This window comes from Helicoverpa armigera, chromosome 14, assembly GCF_030705265.1.
Source record: "Helicoverpa armigera isolate CAAS_96S chromosome 14, ASM3070526v1, whole genome shotgun sequence".
In the NCBI taxonomy this organism is placed as follows: domain Eukaryota; kingdom Metazoa; phylum Arthropoda; class Insecta; order Lepidoptera; family Noctuidae; genus Helicoverpa; species Helicoverpa armigera.
In genome coordinates this window covers 1,924,402-1,938,886 of record NC_087133.1, presented here as the reverse complement: position 1 = coordinate 1,938,886, position 14,485 = coordinate 1,924,402, and the positions used below count along the sequence as shown (strand labels likewise).

Here is a 14,485-nt window from a genome sequence, read left to right as displayed (position 1 = left end):
GGTTCTTACATTAAACAATATTCATATATAACGATGATGATAATCAAAGATAACGCTAATAAAAATATAAGATCACAAGATAATCACAATAAAAATCTTCAAATAAACAAACAAAAATTAAAACTTTTCGATAAAAATACCACATCTATACATTCACTGAATCTACGTTCCCGCCCAACGTAGAACGACCACTCGCAACACAGATTTCAACCTCAGCGGCGAAAAGAGACAACGCTACACAGACATACATTCATCCTTATCACACCCAAACTTGACGCGAAGTTATTAAAACGTGCAATCAGTTGATTGTGGGTAGTTTTTACCACTTTATTACACTAGGAAGCACTCAACTAGTTGTAATTACTGAGTTGGTGCTTGTGTGTAGCGCGTAGCACTGATTACTGAGTAGTCGTAGCCGCGTAGCCGTCGTAGCATTGTAAAGCGCGACGTCGGTTTAGAACTTAGTTTTTTTTAATGTAAAATAAGGATACTTAAAAAAATGATGGAAAATATGATTAATGCCTTATTTTTTTCTTGTAACTTGAATTAAAAGGTTAAAACAAAGTATAGTGATGGTAATATATGGTTTGACATTTCCAAAATGGGGCCTTTTTGAAAAAAACCATTAACTGCATTTCCAGAAACTTATTACATAACCCAAGTAAATGTAGAATTTAAAAATAAGTTAAAACAACCACTCCCATATTTTTAATATTATAATTTACTAGTATTATTATTTACTACCTCTGTCTGTCGCGCTTCCACGCCAAAACTACTGAACCGATTCAAATCTTTGATAAACATAGGTACGCTACTTTTTACCCGGTCACCCACCCACGAACCCACTCAGAACATCTAGTGTAACATATACACAAAGGGAATGAATATATTCATTTATTTCATACAGCCTACTCATAGCAATCAGTAGAGCCTTGTTTTTGCCGACCGGGCCAGAGGGTCGGCTGAATTAAAACATTTACATTAACTACTAGATTAAACTGTTTGCCTGAAATGTTATTTGTAATGGAGTATTACGATAGGAGATTAATTTATAACCTACATATCAAAGTAAAAAAAAAATAAAAGGATAAAGTGAAAAAATATGGTCTACCTAGGGTTCAGATTCATTTATCATGAAACTTATCAATTTCCCCTTACACCTCTGAGAAAACCTAAGCTATGTACATTAGATCTCACAGAAGCTTTTGTCCAATACTGGTAGACACTTTTTATTTTTTGAACCATGTGCAAAGAGTAGGTATTTGTTGCCACATAGGCCCAATTTAAAGCAAATCCTGGTACTAATAAGCCCCTTATAAAAATTGAAGACAAATTAGAATATTGTAGAATTAACAAAATGCAACTAATTTTGTAAAATACACAAAGCTTTTTGAGTTTTTTAATTCCCACTGCACACGGATTGCTAGGATACGTTCAGATTATGCGAAATAACACAGAAGGTAAGAATTTTTGCAAACAGTTATTTTTACAGAAAATCTGATGTTTATTTTACAGAACCAGAGTATTTTGTCTGTTCTCGTATAAACCTTTTTGGTAAATGATAAATAACTTACTTACTGTATGTTGTATATATATTTATTATTAAGTTATTGTAAAAAGTTATTTGTAAATAAACCTAAATTACACTTACTGGTTACGTTTGAAGTTTTTAGATAAGTAAATATATAAGTAGCTTCTACTAGCTTCCACCCGCAGTTTCACACGCGTTCCGAGGGAACGTAAACGGATGCTTACACTCTCTCAATTGGAATGAAAAATGGCTTCAATTTCAATCATCAAAAAAAAATCATCAAAAAATACCGCAAAATCGTTCCAATTTTAATCCAATAAATTGAACGCAATCCGCGGCACGATTTTAAACAAAAGTTCATCGGCCTACACTTAAGACCACAATTACTGGGCCAGTGAAATCAGGCACGTGATTAGAATGGTGTAATTCAAACCGACCGGGAGTTTCAACCTTTGGGGTTGAAACTTCCGGGTCCGAATGCCCACAACCTGTTTAAAGATCTATCTAGGTGGCTGGTTGTCGCTTCTCGTGACCAAAAGGCTGGCTACTTTGGACAAAGTATTAGCATGGCCATCCAACGAGGTAATGCTGCCAGCCTCTTGGGTACGCTCCCAGTTGACAGCGATGAGGACGAATTTTTTGACGGTTTTTAGTTTTAGCTGCTTTTTTACTGGGATAGTTTTTCTATACTAATATTATAAAGAGGAAAACTTTGTTTGTTTGTTTGTTTGGTTGTAATGACTAGGCTCAAAAACTACTGGAGCGTTTTTAAAAATTCTTTCACCATTCGAAAGCGTTATTATCCACGAGTAACATAGGCTATATTTTATCCCGGTACGGGCCGTAGTTACCACGGGACGCGAGTAAAACCGCGGGAAAACGGCTAGTATAGTATATTTTTACTAGTTATTTTTTTCTAATTGTATCTGTTTGTGTATGTATATATTGTTTTAGCACGCGATTAGAATAACATTGATGAATAACATAAGTGTAGCTCCCACGTTCCAAACCGGAATAAACTAACCACAATATTAACTGATTAAACAGGTTACTGTATAACTGTTTAACTCGCGGTTATTTGAAATATGTAACCGACAGCATACGGGCTGATCATTATTCAGATCTGCTGAAATAAAATATAAGCTTGATTCATTGATAAGCCTTATGAATGTGAACTCATTCCTGACCTTGTTTTTAACCAGATGACTAAACTATATTTAACTCCTACTTTAAGAAAAAAACTTAATCTGGCTTTTGTAATAGTTCCCATTTATAAAATCCATAGATCTATATAATACATACATACGTACATATAACCTCCCTTCCGTTATGCCAATTTAATTCATAATTTTTCTTCTTCCGTACTCTTTTTTTCTGCCGTCATCTCAGAAGTATCATTAACATTACCTCAGAAGTAACATTATTCTTTCAACCATCATCCTCCGAGCCTTTTTTCGCAATCATGTTGGGGTCGGCTTCCAGTATTACCATTCTTCCAACCATAAAAAAAAGATTTTCTTAAAAAGTTACTAGAACGACAAAATGGGACCTTTATGCTGGGACTCAATATATCTATATTCTAACGGCATCTGAAAAGAAAACTGGAAGTTCCTATTATGACGTCATCATTTGTCACGGTGAGTGGGTAGCGTGTTCACATTTAAGTAAGGTACAATAACAGAAATAGATAGGTATATCTAGATTTAAAGATAGATTTAATATGGGTTTTTGGGAAAAAACAGTGACCAAAAAGATATTTTTTCTCAAAATTAAAAATATAAAATATGCATTTTTTTTAAATATGTTTTCCTTTAAGAAAAGAAAATGGTTCGAGATTTTTTTATTTATGAATAATAGTATTATTTATATGACAAGCAAGATTTCCCCAAACACAACAGTTCTTCACATAAGAGCTTCATACTTGCAACGCCATCTATCGCTATCAACCTAAACTAAGACAGAAATAAACACAACGTATTATTTGGCACGTTTGAACTTTTTCTGTAATTATCTACCTTTTGATTTGATTTTTAAATGAACCCTAAAGTATCAATTAAGTATTAATATCTACATAAGCGCCTGCCATTTGGATGAGAGCAAAAATTCTCAAACCCTCTCCTACTCTACTCTGTTACTCATTTGTGTCATTCCAATACAATTCTTGGCACTATATTTAGTCTCCGTGGCACGTACCTACTTAGCTACAAGTTCAGTTGGTTTGGGTCCTTACTAAAGCTAAGCCATAACTTAAGTTTGTCGGCCTACGAGTACCTATGTTACTGGTGACTGTGTTCATAAGCTAGTTGTAGGTGAAATAAACTCTACAAAATGTACTAACAGGTTTTTTTTTCTTAGCATAAAGCCAAGGAAGCTGTAGCATAGTACTTAGATCAAAGATATAAATAATGAAATCCCTATTTATTATAAGAATGCTTTCCAGCGGCTCAGGTACTTTCTATCTTTAATCACTTAATCTTAAACTAGGTTAGTTACGCCTATATAGGTTATATACATACTAGGTTAAATAAACTGGCCGCTGCTTTGATTAGCTGATAGGAATAGAGAGAAGTAAACAATATGTAGGTGGCAAAATATTTGACTTTGAATCAACCAAATAATTTATTCTCTCCCAGCTGAATTTCGAATTTCCCACTATATTTTTAAGCCAATTCATTCATTCCGCTAGTACTCCGACCTCATTGATTGCAAACTCCATCGGCTATTTGAAAAAGGAACAATAAATACGCGTTTTTTTTCTTTTTCGTCCAGAAACGTGCTTCGAGGCTAGTTTTAGATTTTCCCTTTTTCAAAGTAGACAAATAATAATCAAAGAGTTGTACGATAGAATGAAAATCGGTTCTAATTGCATAATTGGCTGGTTTTATTTGTTCTCAAATGCCAATTGGTTTAATTAGACTGAAAACCTTAATAGAAAATCAGATTCCTGTTTTTTTTTTTTACTTTTGATCTGGATAATAGGGAACTAAAAATAAAATCTAAAATTATAACTTACTTCGTCTGAATTTTGTTGGTAATTTGCATCGCATTACAGAAATGGACGTTCCTACAGGATAATGCATGATAATTGTTAACAAAAGTTCCTGTGGCGGCCATTTTTGTTCTGATTCCACGTGAGAATTCCGGGAGTTTCAAACTGGTAACAAACTCTCGAAAATATATTTAACATGTTAAGTACAACTTTATCTGCCCGCTTACATTGAAAAAAATCATTGATGTGTCTATGTTTTTTCTCTTATTCTAAGGTGTTGAAAATTGTGAACAGAAGAATGAAAAAAACATAAAGATACGTACTTTAATAGAAAATAGGAACAGGTTTTATTCGTCATATTCATCCATAGCAACTACCGGTGCCGGTGAAGACACCACATTTCCATCATCCTCAGTCTTGGGAACATTCTCAGGAGTCGAGTTAATCATATCTAACAGATCCACCTTCTGCATCGTGACCCTCACCAGGTCCTTCAATATCTTCCTTATATCATGATCCTGGGCAATCAAGCTTTTAATCTTCTCTTTCGTGAACCCGGACATATCTCTTCTGGTTGGTAATGAACCTGGCAGTTTGCCGGGCGGGAACTTCATTTTCTTTTTTCTGCGTATTATTTGAGGTTGTACTGCTCCCATTCCTGGCTGGTGAGGCTGCGGCATGGATGGCATTGGCTGCATGGGTTGGTAGCCGTTCATTGGCTCCATCTGCCTGCTGCCGTAGGAGGGCTGGTTGCCCCCGCACTCGTTGCCGCAGGTGAGGGCACAGCACATCTTCGGGAAGGGGCACTCGGGCTGCCTCGGAGGAGGAGGAGGGGGTGGAGGATCATACCTCAGCTGTACATGTTCCGTCGTCGTGGTCTCCGGCTTACCCTGACGCTGACAATCCTTGTAATACAGCAAGTTCTCTATACTGTCCTCATCTGAGGACGACGCTTTGTATTTCCTTGACTTTGATTTCGATTTTGTGAATACTTGTGGTAGGTATAATGCTAGGACTAACTGAAACAAAATGAATGAGGTTTATTTCGGACCCACATCAGCTGACCCAGTCATTTCTCATGCGCCTTATTTGCTTATTTATTCAATCGGTTCGTTTGAAAACATCACATACACACAGTACATTTCTGACTTTTTTAATTAACAAGTTTATAGTTTGTCGAAAAATAATTACTTTTACAATTTTAAACCTAGGTATACCTAATTTTAACTAGGTAGGGTCTAGGGACACAGCTTTGAGTATTCTTACTATGTCCGCAATTAATAAAACAGAGATACTATTATCTTCTACAAATTGAAATGACACTCCACAAAATTTATGAGGACATTAAAATATTAATAGTCTACTCACAATTTGAAAAATATCCATTTTATTTCGCTGTTCACATTGATACAGGTTCACAGCAACGTTATCGAGACACTGATGGCCAAAGGAAACCGATTTCACCGTGTTTTGTAAACATAACTGCCTATTTGTAGGGATCGCCTATTTGTCTTACGTGCCCTGCATACAAGGCTACATAAAAACTCTTAAATACGACCTTTTTGCGACCAAGGTGGACTATTTTGCCTTCGATTCGTCAATACTGGTCGGAATTGGAAGATGTTTTTAATTTTTGTCAATTCCTGATTTCGCGTTGGCGTTTGTTTAAATGTGGCGCGATTTGGAAGGTGTTCAGAATTCAAATGAAGCGTAAGTATGGAAATCACTGGTGTTAAATTGGTCTTAAATTATGTCCGCCATCTTTTTTTTTATTTAGTTTGTTTTTCGGACTCAGTTATTTTTACTGTTCGTTTCCATTGAAATGATAACGATTCAACTGTAATAACAGAACAATTTTTGGTTCTGCAAATTGTTTTGGTTGATAAGTTGACAAGCCAATTATGATTACCATAAAATATTTTGATTGGAACCCATAATATTCTGTAGAGTCACCCGACTCCTTATGTCAAAAAAAGGAAGGAAAGATAATTATGTTATTTTTTTTTCATTCATCATGTGCCAGCATTTTCAGTCGTTAAATCATTGTGGTCATCCACAACAACAAAAATAACTCATCTAATGAAAAACAACATACTTCAACAATACACTTGCATCAAAATAACCGACCCCTTATCACGAACTAAATAAAGCAGAGCTACTCAAAAATATTGACAATCAGTACTCGTTGAAGTACAAATAATTACACTACGACCTTATCTGAGTACAATAAAACGATAGAGCCTTATCGGGTTCATTATTTTGCACTCGAGTGTAAGTAGCTACTCGATGTGTATTTATTACATTGCTTTCGTGATATCTGGGTAAAGTTGTTTTAGCTGTTTGTGGGTTACACCAACCTCTTTATAGTCAGGTGACGTAAAAAAAAATATCCGAAATAAAACCTACATACCTATAGCTCTTGCCGGGGCCGTGGGATTGTTCGAAAGAGCCGTGGCCCTAGTACGTAAAGGGCTTAAGAAAGAACATGGTGGGTTTCTGTCAATAAGAGTCTGCTGACACTTCGTCACGCTACACGCATCGTGGGGTAATTTGATGATTATCTTCATGAATACATATCTCATTTTTTTGGGTTTTTGGAAACAAAAATAGAATGGAAATAAAAATCTACGGAAATTCGTTTCTTTTTCTCATAGGAACTTAGGTACCTAATACATTTTTTTTATTCTCTCACTTAATATATTGTGAGACTTCTTATATGACATTTAAATATACCTACCCATGAAGACCACATTTACCATGCATTTAATCAGGTAAAAATGTTGTCCCTGTGAGTAATCGCTGAATTGATGTCAAAGAATTACATGCAATGTTACTTAATTCCTTAAAGCTTATATGTTTTCTTGGAATTTCGACATGTTTTCAGCCTCCTTATGCAAATAAGTTAAACATTCTTATTGCTTGCATTTTGAAAATTACTTAGAATATACAACCTTCTTTGACGCTCGCGCTACAAAAATACTGGCAACAAATAAACCACCAAAAATCCACAAAAGACATATAATTTCAAAATTAAAACAAAACATCACGATGCCAATTCCATCTGATACTTCATTTTCTTCTGTTGTTTTTCCCTCACCTTCTTCTTATAGGCTTGCAACTCATCAAGAATGTGCCTATGTATGGCTGTATAGTGTACGTTCCCAGTAATGCCTTTTGCAGACTTCTCTCTAAGCTCCTGGCAGTAGTTGAACCACCACGGGAGAACTACATACTGGTCTTCAGGTAACAGGATCATTTCTGAACAGAATTCTTGGTTCGGTATTTTGACGCTGGCCAAGAGGCTCTTGCCTCTTTCCAAGAAGTCTTTGGGAAGAATATATTTGGTCTTCTTTGGTCGTGGCGTTCTTTTAGTAACGGGAATCATTTTACCGTCGGATAAAGTCACGAAAATGACGGCGAGGAGACATAGCCACTGTAAAAAAAAATATGTAAATGTATGTAAGGGTATGAATTTGAAAGGAATTGTTAGACATGTTTCATGCTTAAAACTACTAAATAACCATACAGAATACTAGCTTCCGCCCGAGTTCGGTTATATCGCGTTTCCAAGAGAATTCTTCAAAAGTTCGGGATAAAAACTATCCTGTTCTTTCTTAAGGTCAACTCTATCTCTGTTCCAAATTTTATTAAAATCAGTGCAGTGGTTTAGACGTGAAAGCGTAACAGACAGACAGACAGAGTTACTTTCGCATTTATAATATTAGTAGGGATACATACCAATATTAATTGACACATCCCACCGAGCAGGTCTGTTCTCAATGAATAATATTTCTCACCCAGGTTTGTAATCAAATATCAATTTACTATAGGAAACCAAGGAAATAATTAAGAGTTTAATGAACCTAATTAATGATCTGACAAATTAGAATTTTGCACGTGAATCACGTGCGACAATGGTATGCATTTGGAGGTTTTTATTGTTGCACATGTTGTGTTAAAAACGTGTGGACTATAAAATAAAGTTTATGAACTTACTACTTTTTTGAAGTTGTAAGGACATCTATAAAAAATGCCACTGAATTTATGATTCAAGACAACTGTTTGTCCTCACTGTCGTATTAGCCTATTTGACTTACCGGACTTACCTATACGCGCTATATCCCGCGGTTCGACTATCCTGGATAAAATGCAGCCTTTGTCAATCTCAGGCTCTGGACAGGCTACCTATATCTGAACAAAATGTCATTTAAATCGGTTCAGATGTTAGCGTAAATATCAGACAGATAGAGAAAGTTATAATAGCTATCCTAGTTGCATGATACGCTAATAATTAAGGAATTAATTGAAAAAGTCGCATCACAATACATCTGAACTTGTAACTACTAGGAAAATATCTTAGGAAAGAAAAGTAAACAGACCTTGTATAATCTTGCTACGCAATAATACATAGTATATAGTATAGTGTAAGCAAAACTCGTGTTTTCTTCACAGCAGATATTGAAGAAATTTAATATAAATAGTACGTGCGTACGAGCCACGATGGCAGAAAATCGTTGCGTTATTGCCGATGCAAAGTTTTCTGTACATTTGTGTGTAAAAAGTTCTCATAACACGGGCCTCTATTCGTTTTCGCGCCTATTTTGTGTTGGCGCGGGAATATCGTAAATGTTTTTTTTTCCTTCACGATAGAATCTGTATGCTTCCTTGTCCATTTAAAAAAATATATATACAATCATTATTAAATAAATATTTGTTTAGAATACCTATAGAAAATGCGACCTGGATATAATTGTTATATCCCCATGATTTAAAACGCTCCAAAATGGGAATATATATGTAAATAATAACTACTATATTACACACAACAGATGACAGATCACTTTGATAACTAATCAATTTAATATAAAGCCATCCCCCTGTGTGTTTAAAGTTTGCATAATTCCAACACGAGAATCTACTCTAATGTCAGATATATTTGTAACCATTATTAATTAACTAGGCAACACTGGTGGAAGCCATCGTTGCCACAAGCGTCCCGTGGAAACTAGTCTGCGCAGTTGGATTAAAAGCAACATACAGCCTTCCTCAATAAATGCGCTATCTAACATTATTTTTTTTATAGTCGTTTCTGAGATTAGTCTATCGAGCAAACAAATGAACAAACTCCTCAGGTTTATAATATTAGTATAGATTAGCTAAGGTTTTCCTACTAGTGTACAGTTTTGCGATGTCAACGTTTACAAGGCACTTTTACAACGATTTTTTTATAACTATTCTTAGACATCCGTATAAGGAGATTGTTGTTTTAGAATGTAGTATTAAACCTCATGCTTCCTTGATTGTTCTTCTTTTTAACATCCTTGTTGGATATACCCTGCGTCAAACAATAAATACATGTTTAAAGTAACTTGACATAATAAGTAAAGGCACAATAAGAAAAATGCGTACTCAGGAGCGAAGCTAGACCTCTCACTACAGAAATTCCTTAACCTTTTACATTTATAGTCAAGTTGTAGCTGCCACAAGGTAACAAGAAATAAAGATGCAGAAAGCCTATTCTGAACAATAGTACTGAGTGATATCTTTTTGGAAGATTAGTTTGTTATACTATGTATAACGGTTAAATAAGCGTTTTTAAATTCAGTGCAGAGGAAGATTTTAATCTGAGAAAGAATATAGAAAAGTATTTTTTTGACTTTTTTCATCAATAGCTGTTTTCCCGCGGTTTTACCTGCGTCCCGTGCTGAGATAAAATATAGCCTATGTTACTCGGAAAGCTTTCTAACAATGACAGCATTTTTCAAATCAGTTCAATTATTTCGCGGCCTCTATTGTACAAACAAAAAAGTTTCCCCTTTATTATATTAGTAGGTATAGACTATTTCGCATTCACAAGGGATCAAAATGTTTTGACGAACTTATTTGAAGATTACTCAAATCTTTATCCCACTGCAATGTTTATTTTACACTGGTATTCAAACTGTGAATTAGAATTATGCTTTAAGTAAATCGCACATGGCCTTTTCCGTATCACCTTGTGGTCCTTCTGCAAATCTTTCTGCGACACAACCGTACTTATAATGCGTCACACAAAAGGCTCAACGTTGTATTATTTGTCTTTGTTTATAGTAATGCAGCCATTATTGTGATGAGAAGTATGCATCGATCCAGCGCAGCGCTCCGACAATTGTTTGTACATTGACATTTAAATTATTTGAAGTACGCGGATACTTGCTGAATGAACATTCTCGGAAAAGAAGTCGGTATTTCAAATAAATGGACCTATATTAATGAGACATTAGTTTTTAATTGGAAAATAGAAGTGATTTTTGGATGTTGGCCTAGCTGCTTATAGTCTGACTGACAGGATTGGCGTGATCACACATCTATAGACCTATATAGGCCTAGACCTATATAGGTCTTTTAAAATGTTAACGTCTCTTTCTCTGTAGCTAGTTTTTTATCTAGACACTTACTGTTGTTCGGATCTTTGGCCTGATTTTGCTCCATAACTTACCATAGCTGCTTTACACGTTGCAATACCAAAAAACAAAACACAATCTCTATTTCAAAACTGATTCTTATTATTATTCATCAAACTATTTTTATACTCCAACACTTCATCCAAAGTCTTCCTATAGAACGGGTGTATAGTACTAGATTTCGTCGTGGGCGCAGGTGGCAGAGTAACCACCCATTGGCAGTAGAAATACCACCACGGTATTGGCACGAAGGGACTTAAAGGCTCGCTCAACTTCTCCCTACAAATCTTCTTAGTGGGTAGGACTAAGCAGGAGTGTTGGTCCGTCTCTGTACACTCGGTAGCTAATTCTGTGTAAGTCGGGTTGAATGCGCCGAATATGGGGCCGAAATTGCGGTGATAGCAATGGGCTGATGCTGTTAGGGCCACGATGATTAGGATCTGCATCTGGAATATATTAAGCCCTTGAAATATGTTAACGGTACTTGCTATCTAAATTGTATTTTTTTCTTTTTCGTGCCTATCCATTCATAGGTTGTCTGGAAGAGATCTCTCTCGGCGATAAAACTGTCTATCATGTCAGTTTTCTTCCTAAGATCAAACTGTAAAAATTGATGTTTCTAATGAAGTATATCTATGTATCTGGATTATCTTGCATATGTTTAAAACTAAATAATATTCGTGTAACTCAGTAGGTAGGCTTATTTTCAACGATTATTATTGTTACGTTAGCCGATATTATTAGTGACAGTAAACTCGTGTGTTACGTATAAAATCGATTGCAAAAAAATTGTGTCACTTATAATATTACATCACTTTATGTAGATATGATTGCAAACAAAAAAAATCAACGAATTTATTATGACTTCCACATTATTTATAATTTTTAGGTGATAAATCAAGATATTACTCTCGATAAAATCATATCGATTCTTGTATAATCGGACACGGAAATAGAACACTTCTGGTGTATTCTGTATATCTGTGGTAGACGGAGCGTCCCAAAGGAATTGTTTAACTTACAAAGTTATGATTTAGTTCCGAATGGGGTAGAATCGGTGGCACATCGATGATTGATTATCATATCTATTGTTATATATTACACTTCAATTACTAGAATTATTTCATCCTAGCCTATTTCCCAACTATGTTGGGGTCGGCTTCATGTCTTACCGGAGGCAGCTGAGTACCAGTGTTTTACAAGGACCGACTTATCTGACCACCTCAACCCAGCCAGTTACCCGGGCGACTGGTTGTCAGACTTACTGGCTTCTGACTATATATTCAATGATAGCCGGGTCCTACAGCTTATCGTGCCCTCCGAAATTCGCTCATTGGTGTTTGTTTGAATGACTACAAATATTTATAATATATTTTTAAAATCATAATTGTTTTAATCAGGTAGATCTGATCATGAAGAATGAATATTTAGGACAACCAAATAGACAATAGATGGATTGTGTTAATGACGATATCATAGGAAAGAATGTCACTTGACCGATTTGAAGAATTATTTTAGCCTTTGACAGATGTTATGCTGCGGGATTGTTCGAAAGAGTTAAAGCGGCCCTGGTACATAAAAGGCCTACGACGGAACACGACGGTTTTCAGTCAGTAAGAGTCTGACACTCCCTCACTGCTAACCCACAACGGGATCATTTGATGATTTTTGACGTCGTTAAGAAAAAGCCTTAATGTCCAAGTGCTCGTAGTAGTTTTTACGGCACACAGGGAAAACCACTGGTGGAAGGTAGTATTATAGATATGGCCAATGTATGATCTAGTAGTATTCTCTAGACATTATAGAGTTGCAAGTGCAACTGAGGCAGCAGAAGCTTCCAGAATATATTGCTAGTAAGTTCGACAAGATAACATGGAAGTAACAGTCTTCTCCCATAGGACCAAGTCATTGTAGGCTATTCAATCCTGATAAGATTGTAAATGTGGAAGTTTTAATTTAATGTGGAGCTTTATTTTGATATTTTTTTGGGCCAAAAGAAAATATAAAAAATATGCATATCAGTCATCTACTTAGTTTATTGAGATTTTTTTTTAATGTAAAGAATATAAATAATACAAAATTATTATCGAAACGCAATGCGGGAATGGAAATTATTATAACAAAGTATACATAGGTGCGTTCACACGAGTAATACGATTTAGTGAGCGTTACACTTTCTCTAAACAGTATGTTCGAATGAAGAAATAAAAATAAGTAGTATCCAAGTAATAAAATATATGATTTAAATTCCCATATATGCATATTAAAAGTCACTTTCTATAAAAGCAATTACTCACATTTACTTAAATTCTGCATTATTTACATAAAACTGTGCTACGATTACATAAGGTCTAGTTGAAAAAATAATGCCTATTGACATTACAGTATATCAAACTTATGTAAGTTGTGTTTGGTAAGTTAGGCTGACTATAAACGCCTACCTATATGGTGTTACTAGTTTGCTGTGTGTCTGTTACGAAATGTAGGTACTACTTACAAATTAGGCCAATAACATATCAGACAATGTACCCATGTATAAGGTATTTGTACATTATAGCATAATATAACAGCCTTAAAAACATAAATATTCGGATTAAGAATCTCTTTGTGACACTCGGTTAAAATAAAAATAGAATACTAAGTCGAGAAAAGAAGAAAATTGTGAAACTATGTTCTTATTTATTTTTGCATGTTATTAATAAGCAATAGCGCCCATCTATCGGCCTCGAGGGCAGAGTCTAGTTATTCTTCCATTCTTAAAAACAAAACTGATTTAATAACTGACTCGTAATAAAAAGACTTTCTGATTACCAAAACCTTGCAACTTTTAATATCTACACAGAATTGGGAATAGTGACCGCATAAAACTAGCCTAAAAGCCTATGGTTTATGTTATAATATCAAATAATTCGATAACACTCTAATATCTATAAACATTTATTATAACATACAAATATCGTTTTGCTTTCTCATTGTATAAGGAAAAAAACATATTGTGATATAAACAATATTTATTTATTTTATCCTATACTAAGGCCATAAATTAAATTCTTATCCTAAAAAATATTTGGCGCCAAAACTCAAAACATTTCAATATGAAAGTCATTTGAATACAGTTTAAAAAAAAAGAATATTACCTAAAATAGTTCGTATACAAAAAAGTTTCTACATGAATTTATCCGAATAAAAATACTGGTGGAAAATAAAACGTTGGCATGGGATAGTAAAAGGCTGGATAATAAACTGGGAAAGTGATGATTTTCGGCGATTTCTTTGAATCGTCATCGCAGTCATCATTACTGCGTCGCTTGGAACGAGCCATCGTGTTCAGGAAAACGGAGTGTAATACTAGGATCGTCAACAAAACCTTAACAGTGAAGAGCATTTCTGAAACAATAAGTGTACAATAAGTGGATTATCTGCTTTTTGTATTACATCGTAGGTAAAAACATAATGTTTTTTTTTTTATATTAAATCACTCAAATACTTTAACATGTTAATAACAGACATCGAAATTGTTGA

The 14,485-nt window shown here is 34.8% G+C and overlaps 1 protein-coding gene and 1 long non-coding RNA gene across 2 annotated transcripts; both read right to left on the bottom strand.

Annotated features, from left to right (window-relative positions):
- Positions 1–4,843: 4,843 nt before the first annotated feature.
- LOC126053878 (uncharacterized) lies at positions 4,844–5,953 on the bottom strand. The gene is made up of 2 exons (XM_049837264.2): positions 5,889–5,953; positions 4,844–5,539 (listed from the first exon to the last, which is right to left on the bottom strand). The coding sequence occupies exons 1-2, from the start codon at positions 5,904–5,906 to the stop codon at positions 4,868–4,870; spliced, it is 690 nt and encodes a 229-aa protein (XP_049693221.2). The 5' UTR covers positions 5,907–5,953; the 3' UTR covers positions 4,844–4,867.
- Positions 5,954–7,592: 1,639 nt separating this feature from the next.
- LOC110382311 (uncharacterized) lies at positions 7,593–8,330 on the bottom strand. Its single transcript, XR_010277116.1, has 2 exons — positions 8,259–8,330; positions 7,593–7,953 (listed from the first exon to the last, which is right to left on the bottom strand). It is a non-coding gene; the product is annotated as an uncharacterized LOC110382311 (long non-coding RNA).
- Between the last annotated feature and the right edge of the window lie 6,155 nt (positions 8,331–14,485).